This window comes from Drosophila rhopaloa, unplaced genomic scaffold (genome assembly GCF_018152115.1).
Source record: "Drosophila rhopaloa isolate 14029-0021.01 unplaced genomic scaffold, ASM1815211v1 contig_163, whole genome shotgun sequence".
NCBI lineage: Eukaryota > Metazoa > Arthropoda > Insecta > Diptera > Drosophilidae > Drosophila > Drosophila rhopaloa.
Window position 1 is genome coordinate 6429246 of NW_025335043.1, and position 25367 is coordinate 6454612.

Sequence of the window (25367 nt, forward strand, 5' to 3'; positions counted from 1 at the left end):
GCTGCCGCCATTTAATTTTGAGATAAAAAGGGGTTCCCCAAACCAAAGAACCGAAAAACCAACCAACCGAAATTGGTTTAGGCAGCAGCTTTCTGGCGGCTTATCTTATCACCAGCCTAATTGTCATTGGCCCACAAGACTGACAGTTAGCGTTAATGTTGCCCAATATGAACGCGGTCTGCCATACATATATATGTCTGAATACTGCTGGGATTTATCTAATGAGGCCCGAAACACACCCGGGAAAAACTGACGAGCATTTAATGAACCTTTAGCCTTTCACCTGGTGCGGAACATTTTTCGGTTATCAGCGAAAATGACAATGGTAATGCGGGATTTTCCGGATATTGGAAAAACAGCGTTAAACAAAATGGCCCCAGGATATAAAGGAGAAAGACATTACCAGGATGGTGGAATGTTTTGGGTACTATAGTTTTATTTATCGGGGAAAGGCTGGCTGGTGTGTTTTAACAATTGCAATGAAACAATACGTTTTATTCAAATTTTTTTATTTTTATATTTAGTAAATGAGGCATTACTTTTTAACGTTAACGTTTAGTGTCAGCGGTTATAAAAGTGTTCAGTATTATTTTTATTAGTTTCGAAACGATGGCAGTTAGATATCAGTTGAATGTGTACTATTGTTTTGTTTGCTAACTGCTTTAATTTATGGAGGCCCAAGAAAAACTTAGTACATAAAAAACTCTATACATACATACATAGGATTGCAGGTAGTTAATTCTTTGTTTCAATATAAAACTTATTTTTGTTAACGTATTTCGTTGCCCCATATTATTCCGCCTATAAATCCAATTGAAAAATGGCTATCAAATAACTCTCCAAATTTTCTTCCAGTTTATAAATCAATTGAACTTGTCATCGGCATATTCGCTTTTGTTTTTTGAATTATAAGTATTTAATTTGATATATATATTTCAGTGATTTATTTAGTCACTGGCTTTTGGACCACCCACTGCGTTGAACTCTGGCTCAAACGTTATTTATAACCAGGCAAAATCTCTGAAAAATCATATTCTCATATTTCAGTCTTTGACTCGTTTCTACCTCAATTTATCAGCAAATTCATTTGATTTGCTCTTATTTGAATTTAAAAAACACACACATTTTTCCTGTGCCATTCATTCAATTATTTTGACTTTTAAGCTGTGCGAGAAACCACAAAAATAATACCATTTTTAAATCATAGGCAAGTAGAGTTTCCAGGAATAATTTGGTGGTCATGGTTGGCGGAGGTTTTCCATAAAATGGGTGTTTTGGTGAAAATATATGCAAATTGCAAGAAATTATGTAATACGAAGACGGTATAATTAAATTGTTCCCTCATTTTTGTGGTTGCAAATTATGTAAATATCTTCTAGAAATTTGGAGCAGGTTGGCGGGATGGACAATTGTTGTTGTCGCTTTTACTGCTATCTTTGTAAATTTTAGGCGTAAATAATAAATTAGAGCGATATGCCAGCGGAATAATATTAAAATGTACAAAGGTAAAGTAAATGTTTGCAAGATTGTATGGGCTGTTTCAAAGGACTCTAATTTATTTTAGTATGCTAAAAAAATTCTAGCCTAAGCAAAACATACTTGGAATTCATTTGGAAAGTAATAATTACAACCTTTTAAGATGATAATGTCTTTTCATTGCATACTATTATATGAAAAAGGGCATTTACGCCTAAGAGATTTTAAGGTGAAAGAGCCGATTATGAAAGCTGTTTAACTTGTATGGTTCCTTCTACCATAATCTCATAAACTGATTTTAAGTAGCTTACTTTTTGTCATTTCTTTTTACTGTAATCTATCATTACATGAATTTTAAATAGAACTCATTTAAAGTAATCTCATTTTAATATATTTCTCCATACCCATCACATCAGTCGTTAACTTTATATATTCCTGATTGCTTTAATGCTACCCATTGCCGTTCTGTGTGTCTCTTCTTTGAGTTTCCTGATAGGCTTCATTGCATAGTTTAAATATTGATTTTTAATTATTTTAAGCAGCACCAATACCACTAACTATGCAATGCTCCAGAGGCGGAACACACGTTTGTATGTATATATGGTATATATACTTTTGTATGTATATATATATATATATATTTTATACAGCATCACCCATGGAGGTCCTGAGGGGCCACACACTGAGCAAAGGACTCGACTCGAAACGACTCGCCTCGCCTCACACCTTTCACTGGTGGCCTTCCCCCGAGGGTTGCTCTGGGAATTGCGAATGTGGGTGGTCTTTTATGGGTGGTTTGGGAGCAGAGGGGTTGTGTGAGGCGGTGGTATGTGCGTGGGTTTTGTTTTTAGCTTTACTGCTACTGCTGCTGCCTCTCTTGAGCCTCTTAAATGTCACAATGGTGATGCCAAGTTGCTTTGGGGTTGGCACTCGGGTCGCCTCGCTCCCCTCCCACTTCAACCATCCCAGCTGCACCGCCCCCTTTTACTCACCCACCCTCATTCATTTATTTTTTTCTTTGCAGCCCGGTTAGAGAGGTACAAAATATAATATGTATGAGTTTCTTTTGCCTCTGTTGTTCTTTCTTGGCCATTATTTTGCACTTGCCGTAGAACGAAAGGGCGACCCTGACCCCAGGTCCACTGTTAACCCATGGTTGTCCTACGTCTTCGTTCCGGTTCGTTACATTTGGCTCTTTTGCACTTTGAAAAAATATTCTGCTTTAAAAACCATTTCTTTAAAATGGATTTTAAAATATGAATTTCAAAAATATATATTTTTTGAGTCAATGATTCCGTTTAAATAAGATGCTTGGTTTTTTTAACACTGGTTTTATGATTTCAAAATAGGAAAATACATGTAGAAAACATATTTACTAAAGAAATGGATTTGTTTTATTTTACACATCCAAGATTTCATAATCCCAAACAAATAAAGGAGATTTCTGTAATGTCTGTCTTTAACAGTTCAAGAGGTGTTAAAAACCTTTTTTTTTTTTGAGTGTTTATGACAAACGCATATGTTTGAAGGCGAAACGGACTCGCAATTTGATTTGTTTCTGCAGGGTACACAATTACAAAATGTTTTCGGTTTGGGGCTATTTCAGCAATGTCAGCGCGATAGCGACGTTGCCAAACTTCAGCAATCCCATCCAAAACGATTTTAGTGGACCGCTGCTCACTCTGCAGCGTTTTCCAGCGAGAAGCCATCATCAATCGATGATGTTGAGAGAACGAGTGGCCCACAAAACTGGTAACAGATGCTGCACACGTGTCTCGGGTGCGGTTCGGTGTGTAATTGGATGATGTTCAAAGGACAGGCGGGAGAAATCGGGGATTTGGGTCGGGGGCTGTGTTCGCAGAGCTAAAAACAAATAAATAGTCAAGCGGCGGCCATTTCAACGTCGTTCATTTCGCTGTGAGTGAAATACAAATAACATTTAATAAGAAAAGGAAATTGTCTATTTTGGCAGACAGGCTGAACGACAGGAAACTCGAGAATGGACTCTTTCTACACTGAAAAAAAAGTGGTACTTCGTATTTAAACGTAAACCTACAGAAATGTAAAGTTATTTTTATTTTTTGTTATTTTTGATACATTTAAATAATTTTAGAGAGAGTAATGCAATCGTTCTTCTTATTTTGTTTATTGTGTTGTACAGAATTTGGGTAGATCTGCATCAGACAAATGTTTTATATAAAATTACCAACCTAAATTCAGCATCTTTAAGCAGTGAATCTTAAAACAAGGACCTTTGACTTTTTCCTGTGTATCCACAATCAATGAGAATTAGCAAAAGGGCAAAAAAAAATACTTCGGAAAGGCTCAGGATTGGGCTTCCATTTAGAAGTGTTCGAAATGAGATTTAGTCGAGTGTGTGTTAATCAGAGGGATAAATGAAAGGAAATAGATAGGAAGTAGAGATGTCTATTCCTGGCATAAAAATAAACACCCATAGGTACTTGTTACATATGCTGAGCTCTTTTAGTAAAAACGTACAAGTTTACAAGCTTACATATATTTCTAACATCTTTGCACTCTGACTGCAGCTGTGCATTAACCTTATAATCTTTTATACCTATCTCACTTAGATGTTCATTATAATAGCCATGTTAATTGCAATTTAATATGCGCACATATGGATATACAATTTTTTTTACATTTTTAATAAATTAAAATTGATGACAAATGCGTGCTGAAGTTGAAGGCCGCCTTTGTACAGACTTCAACTTCAATAAACATACATACAAATTAAAACTAAATAAATAAAGTAAGCAAAACAGGCTGACGGTCATTAAAATCAACATTACCCATCAACGGGCAGTGGGGCTAAAAGTCAAATGAAAAGAATAAATTAAATATTTAAGCTTTAATGTAAATGGAAACGACTGAGTGTCACAAAATACGAATACGACCGAGTAGTGTAATACATGAAATAATATCCTTCAGGCATTAAGAATATGCGGGGATATAAAGTGAGTTATATGTTTGACATATTGTTGGCCTCCAGTGTTTAAAGAGGTATTTAAACGAGAAAATATTTGTGTAAACCAAAGTAAACGAAAATAACGGTTTCTCGGTTTTCAAAAATTAAATTTCTCAAAGGGATTTGACGGAGTTAAGAACAAATGATAAAAAAATAAAGACGACATTTTCTGAATTTTAGGTTCTAATTAGACACTACACATTTTAAACAAAATAATAATAATTAACAAAATAATAATAATTTTTTTGTAGTTCATATTAAACTCTATATAGTTAACGTAGAGGCGTCAAGATTTAAATAAAGCTCAGTGATCTTTATTACCACCATTAATTCGCTTTTTAATTCTTCTATAAAAATGTCACCGATGCACCCAGTGATTTCAGGTTCTGGGTCATTGCAGTTGCATGTTCGATTTGCAATGGCGAATAATTAAGAGGGCACAAAAAAGGGAGGCGGAGGAGGTAACTTCAAGGTCACTGGCTGTAAAGGTCACAAGTTGGCCAGGTTGCTAGCCGCTGATGATGTCAGCAACTCGTTTATGGTCAAGACAATCGAAACAATGGCGCCAGACGTAATATATACCCCACCCTTCCATACAGATTTCAACCCAGAGCGCATCTTCCATTTATCTTTTGCATTGCAACCTGACTTGTTCACCTTGTTGTTGCCGGTGCTGTCGCTTTATGTTAATTGGCAACAGTTATGGCAAAGTGAGCACAGTTTTCCACCAAACGGGTGGCAACGAGTAGCAAATTTGCACTTTTCAACTAGCTAATAAATTAAATTCGTCGAAAATGCGAAAACCTCGAGACGCCATTAAAGCAAAATGTAAAAATATATACACACTACAAGGAACACAAAATAAAGCAATAAATGAAAGGGGCCAAATAAAAAGGCACTCATCGCAGGTTTTTAAACGAGCTTTTGGCATTTTTTCCAAACCGAGAATTTATTGCAAAAAAACGTGTAAATATGCAGGCATTGCTGTAAGTAATAACAAAAAAAATTGTGTAGGGGACGTAACTCCATTAATCGTTGATTAATCGTATTTGCATAAATTATGCATAGTTTTTAATTATGCAAGATATTTACAAAGCTATTTTTCAGAGTTTAAGCAGCATTCTATAAATAGTGACAGACTGCATGTCTCTAAACATTTCCGGTTGTAGAATGATTCAGGTGGGACTAAGCCATTTAATGGATGTCGTGGTAGCTATTCAAGAAAGGTGATGAATCAGATGATCGAAACCTTGGATTGATGCACTTTCATTAACAATTTTATAAATATTTTAATTTTAGAACAATTTCAATAGTTCTTTCTAATAGTATAAACTTTGTTTTTAAACTAAACCAAACCCCTTCTCAATATCAATTAAGTGGAGGTCTGTCTATCCACTTCAAACGTTGACAAACTTGTAATACAACAATTATTTGTATAAATCCATTCAAAAGTTGTTTGCCCACTTTTTATTTGTTGACCAACCCTAAAAAAAACTTAAAAACCTTGCTCAATGCTAAATCAAGTGAGCAGTAACTGCATGGGAATACAGTGCGTAACGTAAGCGTTATTAAATATTTCAGATATTTATCCAATTTATACACAGAAAAGTTTGAAAAATATTATAGATAATTTAAGAAAGTATTTAAAATAAGTAGAGTAATGGCCTTCATATTAATATGAGAAATTCCATTCCTTTATTCTGTCGAAACGCACTGTTTTTGGTTTGACTTTGTAGACATTTTATTTGATTACTCAATAGCAAAATATTTTGGCTAAAAAAATAAAGTCAACAAAAAATTATATATGCACGAACGACATGCCTACAATAAAATCTCGTTTATGACATGCAAATAAAATGTAAATTTAGTAGTCCAACAGTGAGCGCCGCAGAATAGAAATAACGAAACAAAATAAAATTCTATAAAAAATATCAACGAATCGAGAGAGCGAAGAATACAAGATAAATAAAAACAAAAGCCGGCCGCAATAAATAAAAAAAACAAAACAAAGCCCGAGATCGACTCGAGGCGGCAATAAAAATTTGTCGACTGTGTCAGCGATCAAAAGCGTTCAAAAAGCACGTGGGGGCGTAACGAATAGCCACCACATAGAGGCAGAAAGAGACGGGTAGAGGGGTCAGTAAAAGAGACGACAAGCGTGGCGAAGAAGCAGAACTGATGCACCAAGCGTTACACTTGCTGTTAATGAATGAAAACGAAGTGCAGTTGAATGGAGCCGGGAAATGAAGTGAAAACAATTCACAACCCCATAAAAATCGAGTTAAAAGAGCACAACTAAGTACTCATTTCACGCTATAACGTGAAAATTGCACAAAATTAGAGGGTAATCTTAAAATGTTTACATATAATGTCAAGGAATCATTAAAATTTGTATCCTGACAAATTCAAAAAAACATTTCTTTTCTTGGAAATTATTTCTTGTATGAAAAATAAATATATTGTTCTAGAAACTCATTTGCTGGGTTGGTTTACTATAGGGTTATAAAATAAAGGACTATATTTGATAAAAATATATTTAAATTTACTGTAACTAAGGTACAGAAAATCAGTGTCCTCAAAATTATGGGATAAAACATATTTATTAGATTAATTTGAGTTGCATACGCTTCAATTTCTTAATAAGTCAGGATAGGAAATTGATGATAGCGTATGTTTTAATAACACCTCAAAAACGACAGATTAGAAAATATATATAATCAAAAGTTAAATATACAGTTCTGCTTAATTGTTTAAACAATTCGAAACCATAGAATTTTTACTTCGAGTGCTTGATGCACTTGATTCAACATAGTTCTACAATTATTATAATTAAATTCATGCCGAAAGCCTGATCTTGAGCTGCCCACTCATGCGAGACGAATGCTATTATGAAACCGCTCCAATAACTTAGATAATGCTACGGACCGCCTCGATCTGTCTGGCTGCTACAGATACCGTTACTTTGGCGACTGCACTACAATGACAACGCGAAAACCTGTTACACTTTTGACCAAGTTTTGTCCGCTTGCTGCTGACTCATAAAAAATAAAAAAACGGGCGTGCGACGATCTTGCTAATTGCTGGGGGCAGAAAAGCGAGGGGAGATACTTGGGACTCGTGTGACTGACACCTGCGATTAGCTTTTAGCCCCCGCTTTTTACCACCACACCGCACCCCCTTCAAGCTCCCTAATCGTTGAACCGAATAATTTGCATGAAACTTGGCTTAAACGTTTCACTCAACACAAAAAGTGAGAGAGAGAGAGCAATAAAGTTTCGGTCATTCACATTGCCGCAGGTTTTGTTGGCGTTTGTTTATCTTTGGCTCTTTCATCTCGAGCTGTGAACTTGTCAGTTACAGCAAATTTGCATTGTGTTAATTTAAAATATTCAATTTACTCGTTTGCTAATTTTATTTGGAAGCACTTTGAAATTTGCAAAACTGGTACATGAATTTTAAAGAGCATTTTAACGATACTCGACCCGGATTTAATTGGCTTTCGGCAGCACCTATGCGAATTAAACAAAAGTTTTAAATACCTAAATTATATACGAAAAATCGTTAGTTAATTGACAATTTATAAGCAATTTGCGTTCCAAAGCTATTACGCAAAAAATAATCTTATCTTGAGTATCTTATTTTTCAATTTGACGAACTTAATTGTGGATAATTTATCATTGAACACTTTGAAAGTAAGAGGTAACCTATATACATTTTATATAATTTCAGGGAGCGTCTATTTGGATTGGCTAAGGAATTTAAATAAGGTTTTCTATCGTCGGTTTTATCAAGGCGATCATAAGTAGAGAGAGATAGCAAGAACTGGAGGCGGAAAGGCAATTTTTTAAATCAACTTTAATTGAAATAAATTGTCAAATCATTTGCCCTGGAAATGGAAATGGACTCAATTAGATGCGGGCCTTATGCGCTCTACTCTACATTACTTTGCCTATTCTAAAATATGTTCGTTCTCATTCCCCGCCCCTGGAAAATTATAAAGCACCATCAATCAAGGGGGGAAAATGAGAAATTGAAATATGACAAGAACCTATCCAATCAGTCGAGGGATTGATGACCACTCTGGGTAATGGGAAAGATGGAAAATCTACTTAAGAAATTGTCGGACACATGCCTACATAAATGTAAAACTAATTGAGTGAAAGTCATTTTGTACATGAAAATCATTCGAGATGCCGAACAACCTTCAAAGCGCTATAAACACAAAATAAACATAATTAATAGCAGACATAAAAACCGAAAGAAATAAAGAGAGAGATATCTGGTTAGATACAGTGCGTTGCATGATTTTAAGTTAATTTAAATGTTGAAATCAAAGAGATAGTTGAATTTAATTTTAGAGATATTATTAATATTGTTTGGCCATTTATTAATTTGAAATGTTTGTCTTAGTTCAAAAACCTTCAAGTTTATATGACTTTTATTGTGTAAGAGCCCATCTTACAATCCCAAAATCCACTGTGCAAATGCTTTAATCTGTTTGGATTGAAATACAAAATCTTGACCAAAACTTTGCGGTTAACTGCGCACGCACAATGGACTTCCTCTGATCTCTCTTCCTCCCAAAATCTCCGTCTCCCCATAAAAACCACATCTGAAATACAATTTATGCCAGCTGCCGTCGACGTATAACCGTTTTATGCAATTTATGTGCAATTTTTCAATTGAAAAATCGGCGGACCAGGCCAGGAAGGTTTCACTTAATGCGACGCAATTTCAGTTTTATAAAATATTTTCCTCTCTCTGTTCGTTCGGGGATTTATTTCGCATGTGCGAAACGTTTTGAAATTTTAGTAACTACTGCTACACGATGACAGCTAGGCGAACTTTTAATTGCAATTAATTTGAGTGACATTTGCGAATAAACTGAAACTACAAATCGATTCAGGGCGGTGACGACATTGAGAAATTGCAAAATTATTGGAAATATTATGGTTGTCGTCAAGAAAGTTTATACGTTTTTAAATTATGTGCCAATAAGGCAAGCTCGTGAAAAATAATATGTATTTCTAAGAATTATTTAATATACAGTATAAACTGACTGGAATATTACGAAAACATTACTTAAATGGTATTCCTTTTAAATTAAAATCAACTATATTTATATTCAAGCATCCTTTTAAAAAGCAAATGGTAATTTAAATCTGGAAAAAATTAACGTTTTTTTTTTTTACAAATTTGTGATCCTTAAACATCTTGTAGATGTGGACCTATTTATATTTGCCTAACTAGACCATTAACGTTCAAGTGCGTATCCATTCATTTTTCATACATACAAACTCCAAAAAGACTCGTTCTGGCTTAACCAACCAATTCAATGTCAAATCACCGGTCTGACATCATTAAAACCCCATCGTTAACCACAACAGCAGCTTCTAGCGCCATTCATCAAAATCTGGTCTATGTTTAGGACAGGCCAACTTCCTTATCAATCATACGGCATTAAAGTAGTTTTTACCCATACAATTTGCATATCAAACGTACCTGCAAAGAAAAGAGAAGAGAAGACAAATGAAATAAATTAATAAAAATCGAAATATATTCGCAGACGTGGGAAAATATGCTGAAGATACAAGCCAGAAAAAAAAGTCATTCTTGTTAACACATTGAGGGTATCAAATGAACAGGCAATAAATTGGGGCCAGATAATTATATAATGTCGGGGGCATTAAGAATATATTGTGTATTGTATATGTATCAGAATTTAATGAGAAAAACAACCATAAACACGGCCAAAGTCAAGTGGAAGTCGAGAGAAAAGAAAATCCGAAATCTTAAATCCAAAAAGCCGCAAATTCGACCCGCATTTTTGGTTTGGCTATCAAATTACCCCCCTTTCGCCGCGGCAAACAATTGTTCCGCATAAAAAAATAGAGAAAACGAAGACAAAGTCAACATTTGGCTCTAAGAGGGGTTTATCTTTTTCTTCTTTTTTTGGGGGGGAACCTCACACACGTGTGACTACAACATTTAACATTATTTGTTGTCGTCTAAGCAAACAGGTAAACAAACAGAGACAGAAACAGCGACTAGAAAGGGAGAGGTGTGTAAAACAGAGAGTTTGACTAATAAGGATTTTAGCACGAGCTAAGATTCGCCTTAAATCGAGAGTAAAACACACATAGACTGTGACTCCGGATGAAAGAAAAAGCAAATAGTGGCGACAAAAATACAGTGGCCGCTCTTTAAATATTGTACTATTGGTTTAGGACAGCTATCGTATCAGTTCGAAACTTTCTCTGTAATACGCGAGCAAGGTATTTTTGTTTAACATAAAACTGCTTTGTTTCAATCATATAATTATTGTGGAATTTAATTTGTTTTTGTTTTTAACAAAGTGTCATCTGCAAAGACTGTGAAATTATTATTTATTTTAATTTACATTTCTCAAGGCATCAATATAGATAACCATAACAGTTCTTATTGTATCTAATATTCTTATTGTGGAATTCTTATTTACTCAGAACAAATATTGTGACCATTATAATTTCCAGGAACTCAAAGTTATCTTTAGGGATTTATTCATATAAAAAAAATGAAATCTTCGACCACAGATATCACTAGTATTTATTTGTAAGATTCGAAAACCAAAGCAATGTTAACATAAGAAGTTTAATGATTATGATATGACTTGAGGAAACTTTCTCTAATGGAGTGACCACTGGTGTAGGTAAAACGGCATTGAAAAGTGCACCTTCGGGCGTCAAACAAGCAGCGTAATAGAGCCGAGTTTGCTTTTTATCGTTGCTTGCCTGTGATATTTACGACTCGCGATGTTTGGCAATGTTTGTTTTTACTGGGGTTTGCTGGAGTTTTTTGTCTTTGCTTACCGGATAATACATTCCTTGCGGAGGAAGAAAAAATGCCCCTGAGCCCCACAGTTTGACGGCTTTTTATGTTCACAGTGGCGTCGCAAATGATGTTACTCCTCTCTTGTTTTGCACTCGACAATTTCTCTGCGTGTATTTGCAGGGGGTTGGCCAACAACAGGGGTAGTTCACTATTTTTCTTTCACTTTATTCTCTGTTTTGCAAATATTTCTCTTGTTTTCAGATATCTATTTGATTTATTTTGATTATTTTCTTAGTTTTTGGCACAATTTTGTTTCTCCTTCTTTTTTTGTTGTAAGATTCACTTTGACTACAAAATAAGTAAGTCAGAAATAAGAAAGAAAAATAAATAATATTTGGAACACGATTTTGCACTTTATAGGATATTATTTCTCAGCACACGCAAAACTATTATATTTTTCAATGTCGCACGTGCGAGCGAGCGAGATGGGGCGCGACTGAGCGAAAAAGAGGGGACGAGAGGCGATATAAAGTACAAATTCTTGTTTGTTGTTTTTATAGGGGTGGCTTTTCGGGCTCCTGGGAAACTGAAAACTCCCTGGATATTTTAATTTTTCGAAACGAAAACAGAACCGAAACAGCAAACCAAAGAGAAATGCGCAAAAAAGACGGCGCAAACGCGAGACAAAAGAGATGATGCGAAAGAGGCGAGCAAGCAAGAGGAAACGAAGAGGGGGCGGCATCGTCAGACAGTTACAGTAAAAACTAATGCAGTTTCGGCGATTATTACGAGTGCTTTGCATCCTGATTTTGGATTGATAGTCTTATATAACGCTTTTTAAGTTTCCTTCTTTGCTTTCTAAATGAATTACAAACAACAGTAAAAAGTTGAATTAAATTGATTTTTTTATTTTTTTTATATTTTCTAATTTGTTCTTTATTTTTCTTAGAAAACGAACTAGTTTCAGAATATAAATTAAGCTGTATCTATTTTTTCTTATTTGCTACAAAAATTAGTGGATTTTTGAACATATTCTTCTAGTTTGAACTTCTTTCTTTGATTACAATAATTGCTTAAATAAAGTTCATAAGACCTTATCTGAACGGAAATTAAGTCAAACGATAATTTCAAACTATGTTGACATTGTAAATACAATGAGAAAAATTTAACAAACATTTTCTAGTTATCAATTTTTCGATAAGAAATCATATCATTTATTTATCATTTGTCCAATAAGTCAATAAATTACATTATTTTTAAATTAAGTTATATATGAAGTTTCAAAAGTTCTGTTAACAATGTTATTCATCGAAATTTGTTAAATTTAAATTTGCTTTTGAACAAGTTTACTTTACAATGTGCCTACTGTAATTTTTGCAAAAAGAACAAGATTAACTCCTTTGAAAGTTCATTTTATTCAACGTTGACTGTATTTTTGTTGTCTGTTTTTCGATATTTGATCACACACAAAGAGGTTTGATTGTCTGCGTTACTACGCATCCCTGAGATACTTTTTTTCGCGCGTCTGCACTTTTCCCTAGTGTTCCGTGCGCTTTAACTTATGAAACTGAAATTCATCATCTGGTTATTTGGGTTTATTTCAGGCATTTATTACCGATTTTAATACAATTTTATATATGTTTTGCGAAAAGCGGACAAACAAAGAAGCTGGGAGAGTGAGAGAGCGCCAGATGAGTGGGAAAAATCGAATCAGAATCTTTGGAGAGCGGCCAAAAAGGATGGCAGGATAAACGAGCAGGCGAAACGGAGGCGGCAAAGGCAACAACACAGCAATGGCCACAAAAACATGTGCGCTGTGAATGAATTTTTTTTCGTTACTTTTGTGGGATGCTGCGGGTGCGAAAGAGAAGGGTCGAAAGAACGGACAGGCGAAAAAGAGAAATCACGTCCCTTGCTGCTGCTTCTTCTTCTTCTTCCACCCAGCCGCATGGCATATATATTTATTTATAACTTTTCATTTCATTTATCTGCGCGTTTTCTCGCTATTTTTCGCTTAGCTTATTTCGGCACTGCACTTTTCTCGTTTCAAATATAAAGGGGGGTCTTTCTTTTTCCCTCTCCCGATTTTTCTGTTATTTTGATTTGTATTTTATTTTATACCGTTTTGGCTATTTGTATTTATTCGGTGCGTGCGTGCGTTTTGTTTTCACTTTCAAGCGTGCCGAATTTCCACTGGGAAATACGAAATTACCGCTAGTCCGACACCCACGACTTGTTGCGAAGAGCGAGAGAACGCAACTGCGATTAGAGGTGGAGAACCATCGACGCTGTCAACATCAGTGTAATCGATGTTTTCAACACATCGCTGTTATCGATGTTTGGCCGGGCGTCATCGATGTTTTTCCATCTCCAGCGGAGTGCGCGCAGGAACTTGAGTGGAAGGTTCCATCATAAAGAAATAATATTTAAGTAATAATATTTAAGGTATTGGTGTTCATTTATTTTTTTAAAAGCAAAAAAAAAATATATATAATATAAACATTTTTTTTTAATTTAACCCCTAATTGCTGTACTCTTCCTGGTCGCTTGCACATGTTCGAACAGCTGATATTTTCACCATACTGTTCAAAAACGGGCGTTACGCTCGAGTGAAATTGTTAACAGTCAACAAAAATTGGAGTGGAATGGTAACAGAGCGCAAGGACTGGTGAGCGAGAGAAAGCAACTGCGATAAACGTTTTTTCAGCACTTTCTGTTTGAAAACGCGTTAGGGCATTGCTCACAACTGCGTCGCTGGAGCTGTAAAACCACCGTTAACAGAGCTTGAGTGAGAAGTTAACAGTAAGTAATATTAGACAGCAGCTTAACATATGTTATCGATAACTGTATCGAAATTGTGGGGAATTTTGAAATTCTGATGGCTGTCATTTTAAAAAAAGTGTGTTTTTTTGTAACGGAAAGTTTTGTAAATCTTACATTGACTAAGAATCAATTAAAGTCTTAAAAGAGCAGAAGAAGAGAAAGTTTTGGAGGGGCATAACATTTTTTTAGAAAAGAAAATAATAAGAAAAATTAAGTGTTCCATAAACTAACAGTAAATTTCTCTTTGAGAATTTTCGTTTGTAGTAAAACGACTCTTTCGAAAGTACAAATCCTAACCTTAACCCATTTTACATTAACTTTAACGCCAATATAGTTGTATTTTTGTTGAAGTACAACCTATTAATTAAAAATAATATGTTTTGTTGACCAGCCTTGACCAACCCATATTATATTCATTATTTTAACATTAAACTTTTAATATTTATACTCCTCACATTCAACTTCAGTTTTAAATTCAAACCCAGGCAGCTTTACTGCATCTCATGTTTTTATTGCTGCATTTTGAGTATCTCGCCGTTCTGTTGAAACCTGCAACCCGTTTTGACCATCAAAAAGCCTTCTGGCATTGTCTCAGTTCCGTCAGTTTTCCCCTTTTCCCGCTTTCCACTTTCCCTCCTGATATGACCATCATATAGGATGATCAAACAACGCCGAGGTCCGACAAATCAAAAATGCGCCAAGAGTTGAAAATTCTGCTTTGGCTTTCTGGATGGTAAAGGGAGGACGATATGGTAGTGGCTGGAAAAATGGGTGATAGTCGGGTGGTCCAGTAAAACCAAATCAAAAGTGTCAAGCCTCATTTTCGGTTGTCCAGGACAACGCTTGTCAAGATTGCATTAGCAGCATGTTGTTGGCCAAAAAAGTGGGGAAACGGGGCAATGTTATGGTGAAACTACACAATGAAAAATCACTTAAATTGGTACAAAAGTTTCTAATAATAATAAAAACTTACACAAAAGTTACAAAACGAAAACAAATTTTATACATCAAAATTAATAAATGCAAATAGAATTGGGAGTAAAAAAAATTAGTTTTTTTTTATCAAAAAGGGAGAGTGACTTTAAAAAGTTCAAACAATAATATATAAGCCGTATTTAATTTGTTATACAAATGATTGAAATAATTTATTTTCATTCGGTTCAACTCTAATGCACCTTAATTGATTGAAATCATTAAAACATACAATAATACATATTCTGGGAATAAAAATAGATTTATTTTCAGTGTAAAACTAGCACGACCAACAAATAGTAGGCGTGGTTTATGGGGAGGCTTATTAACGCGACGGACAGCAGCAGGCGTCAGTTTGAAAGTGGAAAACAGGAGGGAAAAGCGGCAGACCGGGGGAATATGCGAAAAAGAGGCGAAAAAGGGGGCTCCTAGATTTGAAATGCAAATGGATTCACCACAAGAGTGAAAGAGAAAGGTGCGGGCAGACAGAAAGAGATAGTCAGTCATAGAAAGTGGGAAAAGTTTTGCACTGCATCCAGACCCAAAAAGCTGCACATGATACGCGCTCATGATTTTCCCCGCCCGGATTTACCACCCGCCACCTGCATAAATGCAAAAATCTCACGGTGGCAACTTTTTAATCCCTTTTGGTCGGCAAATTGTCGCCAACACTCTGAAAAACGGTAGCCGGGCAAAAATGAGCAACGTGCCAGGTTTTTCACCGTTTTCCACGCTTTTCCACCTTTTTTTTTGACTAAGCTGCTTGAGGCAGCAAAAGTATCGCAAAATTGAATGCGGGCGGGTTGAGAAAAAAACGGAGAAAAGGTAAATAATGAACATCTGCCGATAAGTTATGAAAGTATATTAAATATGGTAAGGTAAATATGGGGTTTTCCCTAGGGTAAATCACTTTTAATATGCTTAATGGACATGCGATGAAAAATGACTAGATGGAAGGAAAATATGTATAGTACGCAAATAAAGGAGAACCTTAAAATATGAATAAAATTGATGAATATCAAAATATTATGAAAATTACATCTTCAAGGGATAACAAATGGATTACGTAATATATAAAGTACCAGTATTACACATTTATTAATGTGACAATAATTTTCTAAGCATGTTTTTAAGGCCATATAAAAATATTATTTTAAATATTTGTTTCTTAACAGGGATTCTTATTTAGTTTCATTAAAACCATATTGAAGCTTATTCGCTCATAAAGTCCAAAGTTTCCGCAGCCCTTCAATCGTCAGCCAACCGCAACTTGGGGAAAACTAAAGGAAAATTCTTCACTTATATTTCCCACCCACTGCCATCCCCCTCCTTCCCGCGGGAGCTGACCTGCCTCTGAGTTTGATATATGTAAAGAGAGAAGTGGGGGGAAATGCGGCCAACTAACCGCAAACAATAACAAACGATGGCCAAAAGCGAAACAGAAGCTGTTTCTGTTTCTGTCTACACCTACACCCCCTCCCGGGGGCGTAGGCAGGGGGCGTGGCAGCTTCTGGGGGATCTGTCGGGGTGCCATTTACAAGGAGCAAAGGATTTATGATGCCTGTTATCGCGCCCCGAACGCGAAGGACGCACAGCAGGCAAAAACGATGACAAAAGGTGCCCATGGAGGGGGGGAAAACCGGGAAAAACAAGGGAAAACTCCAAGCGAGTGGGGTGTTTTAGGGTGAAAGGGCTGGGAAAAATCAGCAATGGCGTGGAAGGCAGATATAATCTCATACGCAGCAAATAAAATATGTACGAAAAAACAGAGCATACTTTTTTGGCCATTTAATTGAAGCAAAATTTCAATGGGTCAAAGGTGATGAAAATTCTTTAGGGTATTTTCAAAAACACCAAGTTTAATTATGTCTACTTAAAATTAGTAAATTTAAGATTACATTTATTAAAAATAAATTAAAAATAGTAATTTGCAAAAAATATATTTAATGGGCCAACATTTTTTTAAATTTTATGAAACACGTTTGCAACACATTAAATAGCTTACATTAAAAAAGCAACAAAGAAAAACAAAATATGGAATTATTAATAAATGGGGATAATTTTTAGCCATTTTAAAACTCTTAACTTGGCAGCACTGGCCAAATTAAGTCTACAAGTGTTAAACAGAAAATTTAATAGCTCAAAAGGGGAGTGAAGAGGACTGAAAAGGGTTATTCTCTTTTTTGGGGGCAGCCATAAACACATGTGTTCGTTCACTTGAAGCGCAAATTGGAAACCCTCGGGGGCTGAGCTTTTCACCCCCTCCAATTAATCGTGACTTTATGGGGTTATTTATCTCAGCCAACACCCACTGTGACCTTGAGTGTTGCCATCAAATTTGCATTAATTAAATTAAATTCCCATGCCAAAAAGAAAATCTAGCGTCTAATTAAAGACCCAAAAAACCGTTTGCCCATTTAGCAGAGGCTAAAAGTATCTATTACTGAATTTTAGTGGGGCTCTTACCGCGCCAACCTCCTAAATTAGTCAATAAATTAAGGCAGCCAGAAAGTTGCTGTTTTGCCGCTTCCGCTCGCTCTTTCCTAACGAGCCAAAAACCATTGCATTAAAAAAACCATTCATTAAAATGGCGAAATGTGGCGCTTGAATTTATGGCTTAAAAGGCAGGGAGACCTGTGCGTCTCAAGTGGCAAAAAAAAAAAAAAAAAGAAACAGAAGCAGCAGCAGCTTCCTCATTCAGAACGGTTCAAATCTTTAACCGGAGGTTCGCCTGGAATTCCCTCGACTCCTTTGCTTTTTACCGCAGAAAAGTGAAGAATAAAACTAGCAGGTGGGCGTGGTCCAAGTGAAGTATTTTTGATACCCTCTCTTGTGATTTTTCTATTCTTTTTGGTATAAAGATTTAACCTTTGTTGTCTAACATTAACCTTAACTTTCGGTTAAATATATTTTTAACATTCCTTGAAATACGTAAGGGGCAATAATACTTGTTTTGTATTTCTTGAAACAAATTTAAATGTGATAAACACTTTTACTAACCACAACTAAAAAAAAGTATTTGTTCTTAAAAAATAAAATGTGGAATAAATAAATTTAAAGATTATAAACAAGTAATATAAAATATGTAACAACATTTACAATAAACTTTTAAGCATCTGTACCCATAGATAAGATTAACCTACAATTAGGTGTTAATATTTTTTTCAAGATTTAGTACATTTATGAACATTCTAACACATTTTTATAATGGGTATTATGTTGACAGTACTGTGTGCAGATTTTGTCCTGTATTTAGGCAGGAGGTCGAAGAGTGATGGGACCCACAGGCCCCACAGTTCAATGCGCTCGCCATGCACTCAATTATAATTTGCGAGCGACTCTCAGACAGAAAGGCCGCCCATGGGACGACGATGACGCGTCATCAGGCCATTAGCAAAAAGCAACGCAGACATATGTTGGGGCAGGGAAAATAGGGGAAAAAGTAGAATAGTAGGTACACTAAAAAAATTCCAATAAAATTTATAATTCTAAAAACCAAAAACAAATTTTAATCTTCGTAAAATAAAATAAATGACACTCTGAAATAAATTATAAAGTAACAAATTGTAAAAAATTTGACTTTTTTAAATTAAAGAAAAATATTAGCCTTAATAGCAATAATAATTACAGAAATGAAAAAACATCTTTTTTTTCGCAGAATAAATATGAATAGAATAGTATATGCATAGTTTTTTTTCTGTGTAAAATAAGTCCAAAATGTATGCAGCATTTGAAGAATGATAAAAGCATTTTGTAGGTTCTGGTTGTGGGCTTATTTCTCCTTTTCTCCCTGACTCCTACATATCTTTCCTCATTTTCTTTCATTTGGTTTACTTTATGTGTGTGTATTCAGCTGCGGTCTTTTTGGTTTTACTTCGTTGCTGATTTGCGTAATATTTCTTGATTTTAGTTGGGCAGATAAAGCAAACAAGGAACACAGGAATGGTTTTTCCTCATGAAATACATAAAAAAAAGGTTGCCTGAAACTATTTCTGCCCACCTCAGGTAAAAGCTATAAAAACAAATACCCAAGCATTAAGCTTAATTCGATCGATGTGGAATTAAATAAGAGAAAACCGCCATTAAAGACCGCAGTCACTAAGAGCCCTCCCATAATGGATTTCCCATTTTATTTGCTTTTTTTTGGCATTCCCGCACATAAAAATCTATTTGAAAGAGCCGTATTATTTTTGACTAAATTCCAAGGAGATACAATAAAATTCAATTGCAAACTTCGCTCGCGGCAGCCGCAGAAAATGAAAACAAAATAATGAATATACTTTTCTTGGCCGGCAGAAGCTTAGAGACGCCGAAAAACTTGGCAAGTTCTTAGCCACAAGGGCGAAATGTCCTGCTGCTGCAGCAAACACATGTCAAATGCCCCTCCCCCTTCCGCCCTCACCCCCTTTCTTCTTTTTTGGCGAAAAAAACAAGTTTTTACTTCTAGAAAAGCTTTTCGAAAAACTTGCACGGACAAATGGCAAAACTGCTTATCTCAACAAAAAGCCAAAAAGAAATTCCAAGTAAAAGGGCGAAGGGGGGGCAAAAGGCGTTGCCTTAAGGGGCGTGGCAGTTGCACTAATGGTGCCAAGCAACCGGAAATGCCGCCATGCATGTCTGCCTCCATTTCAGAGGCTGTGTATCGTTCTTCTCCCACTTTTCCACCCAATTTTACCCTCATTTTGCCTCTTTTTTTTAGCCAAGTAAATCTTGATTGCCTTTTGCTGCAAGCCAAAAAATAAACTATATGTTTGCCCACAATTCCCTCAAAGAAATCTCTCTTTTAGCCTCGAACACATATTTTTTGCTATGATAATTTCCGCAGTATTTTATAGAGAAACAAATGGCAGACTGTCAGTTTGATTTTGAAATCAGAAACAACAAACACAAAAAATAAAGAGTCGAACAAGAAATACAAAACGTGATGAGCGAATCGAAACTGACATTTTGGCCAGTGGCCAAAGAAGGCCCAAATGGAGTCAATTGGGAGGCCTTATGCAAGATGGCCCAAAAGCAGGTTTGTCGCCAGAAAATGTCTCTCTTTGCCACTCACAATTCTAGTTTCTTTCACTGAAGTGCATAAAGAGGTACTAAAATATCTACTTATTTATATGGCCGTCAAAGTGTACTTTATTTATTTATTTCTTTTAATAGGTGAAAACTTTGACTTTTAAATTTAAAAATAAAATGTGTATGCTGCCTGTTGGAATTAAAGAATTTCATTACTCCAATTAAGTGAATCCTTCTTATTTTCCCTGTAGTTTAAATTATTATGAGCAACTCCAATGTGGGACAAATAAAATTAATGCGGATAACTTCATGGAGGTCAACCATAAAACAATTTTTCAAAATTAAGCAACAAAAAACTTTTTCTGCAAAGCTCATTATCAATGCCGTGCCACGCCTTCAACACCAAAAAAAAGGCACAAACAAAAAGTGAAAATGCAGCAAACGTTAATTGAATTTTGAACTCAGCCAAAAATTTTGGTATCTCTATTTTGTTGGGCTTTTAGAATCTATTTGTTGTTTTTGGTCTGCCTGCTTATCCAATTAGACACGAAATTTTTGCTTCTTTTTTTTGGTTGTCGAGGGTTTTGTTGCCAGTTTCAGTTCGCGGCATTAGCTCAAAAGTTGGCCATTAATGGCGAACTAAATTCACTTTTGCAGCGACGAAAATTCCATTTCGAGAGTGAGTGCAAAAGAGTGAGTGTGTGGCTGCACTGAGAGAATCTGGGTCGATTTAGAAGAAGTTGGTGAACTCAGAACATAAAAATTCAAAACAAATTGTTCCTCCGTTTCATCAATATATTCTTTATATAAGATGTGTATATACATTTTAAAATTTTGAAATCAAATGATGAAATGTATTTCTAGCATTTAATGTATGTTTTTAAGAGACCAAAAAATTATTTTCTTTACTACCGCTTACTGGATTTTTTAACCAAATTCTAAATTTCATCGATGTTAGCCTTAGGTTTTCCCTATTTTTTCCCAGTGTGGATGTGTGATTTTAGTGGCTGTCGCTGTTGTTGTTGCTTTGGTGGTAGCGGTGGCTGATGTTGATTTTCGATGTTTGCTTTTGGTCAGCCCCTGTCTACTACTCCTTTTTGCCCCTCCCACTTTTGTTGCTGATTGTATTAGCCATCTAGAGAAGTTGGCCACACGGGGGGCGAGGTGGCGAGGGGGCGTGGCAAGAGGTCCTGTGAGCCGACAGAAGTTTGCACTTTGCGATGGCTGCGAATTGCGGCGGAAGTCAATAAAAGTTGGCCTAGTCCGTGGAACGGTGAAAAGGACGACTGTCTGAGTGAATTGGCAACTGCCCCTAACCAAATTAGTAGGAATCAGGATTCAGCTTGGGCCAGGAGAAATTTAGGATGTAAAAGTAACCTTAAATTTACCAAGTTACACAACTTTAAAAGAATTTATTTCTTGAAAATTTGAACTTTATTCAATTTACTCTTAACATAAGCCAATATTCATTTCGTCATTAACTTCAAAACCTCTTATTTTTGCTCATATAAAATTAAATTTTTTTTACTTATTTATTTAAAAGTTCTTTTATTTTCTGTAAGTTAATTTTTTGGTTAAATTAAAACTCATAATTTTTGTCTTGAAGAAGTCTATAATTATATAGTAGTATATAAAATGTATTTCTTCAAAAATTCTTTTTATAATGTTATCTTATGTGTGGCATATTAATAAAATTTATATTATTCGCCTTACCATAAACCCTCGTCATTAAACAAATTATAAAGGAACAAACTAAAGACAAAAGTTTTTGGCTAACGACTCTAACAACTAATTTGTCTAAATCTTAAAGAATTTTTTGATTTTTGTTTCTGCTTTGATCGTAAAAAAGTTTAAATAAAAACTTTGTCTTAGTATAAGACTAAAGTCACGACACAAACCTTATAAGGACAGGATTTTAAGCATTTTTATGTAGCCAATACAGCAACCGCTACTCAAAGCTTTCATATCCCGGTATACGAACCACTTCACGAAAAGCTATTTTCAAACCATAACATAAGATGAGAGACTTAACAGAAGTAGTTAACATAACATTTCCCTGCGCCATCTTACCGTTACTAGCAATGTTAAATGTGTTATGAGTTTCTTGGGAGCTGCAATCGTGGGGGCTTTTTTTTTGGGGACCTGAAAAAACTGATCGCGCCCATTCGCCAACTACCTCCCACCACCCTGGAGAACACTTTTGCAAGTCATTATGAGTCATTCCGCGGCAGAGAGGGCGAGCGTTCTTTATGAGCTCTGTTTTTAAATATATATGTATGCATAACGAAAAGATAGAAAAACGAACCCAAATGTCCTCATCCAGACGGCACCACTCATCGTTCAATTCACAGTTTAATTGACAGCAGCGATAGAAAATGCCCCAATTTCCTGTTATTGAAATTGAAACACCGCCGTCAGGTTCCGAAGGCCAATCTTGTTCCATTTTTGTGGTTTTCTAGTGATTTTCCTCAACTTCACTTTTCTTTTTATATTCACTGATTTTCACACAAACTCATAAACATTGCAAAATAATCAAAGAACTAAAATAATCGAATTATATTAATACAATCCGAAGTCAAACGAGACAAACACAAGTAAAATAAACCGTTCGCGACGCGGCCAAAAAATTAATGGTTTTTTTTAAAGCAAACCAGAGGACCGAAATTTTTTGTTGTTATAACAGTGACAGAGAACCGAAGACTAAGCCCGATCCAATAGAAAGTCAGAGAGAAAGAGAGAGAGAGAGATCGTGTAAAGAGCCTTCGAAGCTTACGCAACAAAAAAAACATGGCTGCCCTCGTCCACTAGTTATGACAGATTAAACCGCTAGTTTTGGCCATTTTTTTGGATTGTATACAAACTAATATCATTTTTTAAAAGTAATTTGTAGTTATTCCTTTCCTTCATATTATTTTAATTTACTTTGCAATATGCCTTGGTTTCCCATTTTTATAAAAAAGTTTTATATTTGGATAAACGAAAGCAATGTATGAAGTTACACACCAGATTTGCCAGATTGGCTAGAAAAAACAATAGTGGTCAGCACTGCCAAAGTTACCGACTCCGAAGAAGAACGAAAATATCTGCAAGAGGCTGCGCAAGTGCGAGCGAGTTAGAGCGAAACGTAACGGAATTTAGCTAAGCGTTGTTGTTTGATTATACGAAGGTAAGAACAAAATGAAACCAACAAATTTTCAGTTTCAAACGAACTTTGTACCTGTGTATACACGTGAAACATAATGAAAGAACAAATTATTTCAACAAGTGTTTAGAACTACGACTATTCTTTATTGATCAGTGGGTAAACATTCTTAACAAGTTTTAAATGCATTCAATGTTAATACATGCTTTTCATTTTCCATTTCCATTTTGTGTGTGTGTGTGTGTTTATTAAACGCATGATAAAAAGTTGAAAAAATATAAGATGTAGGTAGAGAGCTTTCGCGAGACAAAACAAATAATAAGTGAGTTGAATCATTAATAATTGAACTTATAAAAATTCATTTTATTTAAGACTTTGTTATCTAAATATAATTAATTTAAGTTAAGTAAACGTTTGGGATAAAAGCTGCTTACTCAATAATCATATGTTATATACTATATACTAATATTTTTCCAGCAATACACATTTATGAGTAAATTTAATTAATTATTAAATTGTAAGAAAATAATATCTTACCTCTCTTATATGAAATTCCACTGGCGGAACATTTCCATTAACTTCAACTGCCGACGCAGACATTTGTTGCAATTGGTCTTCAATTTTAGAAGTGTATTATTTTACTGGAGATATTTTGATTGTTCTTAACTTATATCACGTAAATATCAATACACAATCAACAATTTATTGTATTATTTGTGACTTGACATCTGCAAGGTTTTTCTTTAGAGGCATTCGCCTATTTTAGCGCCTAATTGAATTCACGTCGGGATTTTCCCAGATTTTTCGTAAGGGAGCGCAGTGATTTTTGTGGTTTTTCTTGTGGCTTTTCTCGCTGCTTTTGTTGTGGCCGAAAAAACGTGTCGCCACTACAAAATGCCGATGTGATTTTCCCCAACGTTATGTGCCAAGTGGGCGGTTGTGGAGTGGGCGAGGCTAACCTCTTGATTCTAGCAGCTTTTTAAGGGATTTTGATTCGACCTCATCTCTTGTTTATGTTTGGGTACCTGAAATAAAGAAATATAAACAGGTCTTAGTTTTTCCTTTTATTTGGTTTATGTATTTATTTAAAATTAAAACTAATGCTGAATTATAAAAAAAAAAAATCCCTTTTGGCCCAAAAAATTAAAAATAAAAAAAAACATTTTTTAAAAATCATAAAAGATTAGTTTGAATTAAACATAAGAATTTTTGAAAATTAAATAAATATGAAGGCTATAAGATACGGCTATTGCATCCATTTTTAATTTTAATATTTTGGCAATTCGTTAAAGTACTTTATATGTGTATAAATTGGAACAGTATGTTTGTGTTTGTAAAGGACGTAAATAAATTGTCGAGCAACTTGGCATGAATTGGCATATCAAGAAAATTCGATTGATTGTTAGACATTTTTAGATTTTTCTTGTTGACAGATGTGATGAAAAAAGGTTGGCGAAGAGGAGGGAAAATTGGTTAAGGGCACAAGCAAAATGGAAAGGGCAACAAGAGCCAGGAGAGGAAAACACAAAAAAAAGTGAACAGACTGGCTTATTCAAATGAAAACTCATTTGAAAAATGCACTTCCGACATTAAATCTTGTGCAAAGCAATTAAATTTTATGTTCCTGTCATTGAATTTCACAACCATAAAAATTAGCCACAAAAGAGAAAAAACTTGTTTTCCCTCATTGAGCGTGGTCTTTTGGCTAATTTCCTGCATATTCGTATAATTTATTTCAATTTATGTTTTCGCTAGTCCCACTTTGTTTTAAATATGGCTTTTTCAGTTCCTTTGCGCTCGCGATTCCATTAAAATAAATAAAACCAACATAAAAATTCATTTGTACCAGCGGACAGAGAAAGAAATTAAAAAAAATAAAAAACTCAAAATGGCATAAAGGAAGGATTGGGCCATTCTATAGAGCTGAAAAAATTAAGCAATTCAACCAACGTGAAGTTGTTTTGCCTCCTCTCATTTTTTATATTCTATCTAAGGGTATGATAACTCTACCAAAAATTAATATTAAATTGTTCTCCAAACTAATGGAGTTTTTTTTCTTTTAGTTCTAATCAATATTTTCTATTGAAATTTGGACATTGTGTAATACTTTTTTAATCAAATTTATTACATTTTTTAATGTCTTTAGGT

At 35.0% G+C, this 25367-nt stretch overlaps 1 protein-coding gene across 21 annotated transcripts in view; it reads right to left on the reverse strand.

The window, feature by feature from the left end:
* Nucleotides 1–25367, reverse strand: part of LOC108051389 (sex determination protein fox-1) — a 123869-nt gene that overhangs the window by 70285 nt on the left and 28217 nt on the right. For 18 of the 21 annotated variants that reach the window (XM_044457551.1, XM_017133487.2, XM_017133486.2 and 15 more), the window contains exon 2: nt 23757–24244. In XM_044457551.1, coding sequence (XP_044313486.1) covers nt 23757–23819 — 63 coding nt within the window. In that variant the 5' untranslated portion in view covers nt 23820–24244. The other 3 variants (XM_044457552.1, XM_044457547.1, XM_044457548.1) reach the window with 2 other exon arrangements.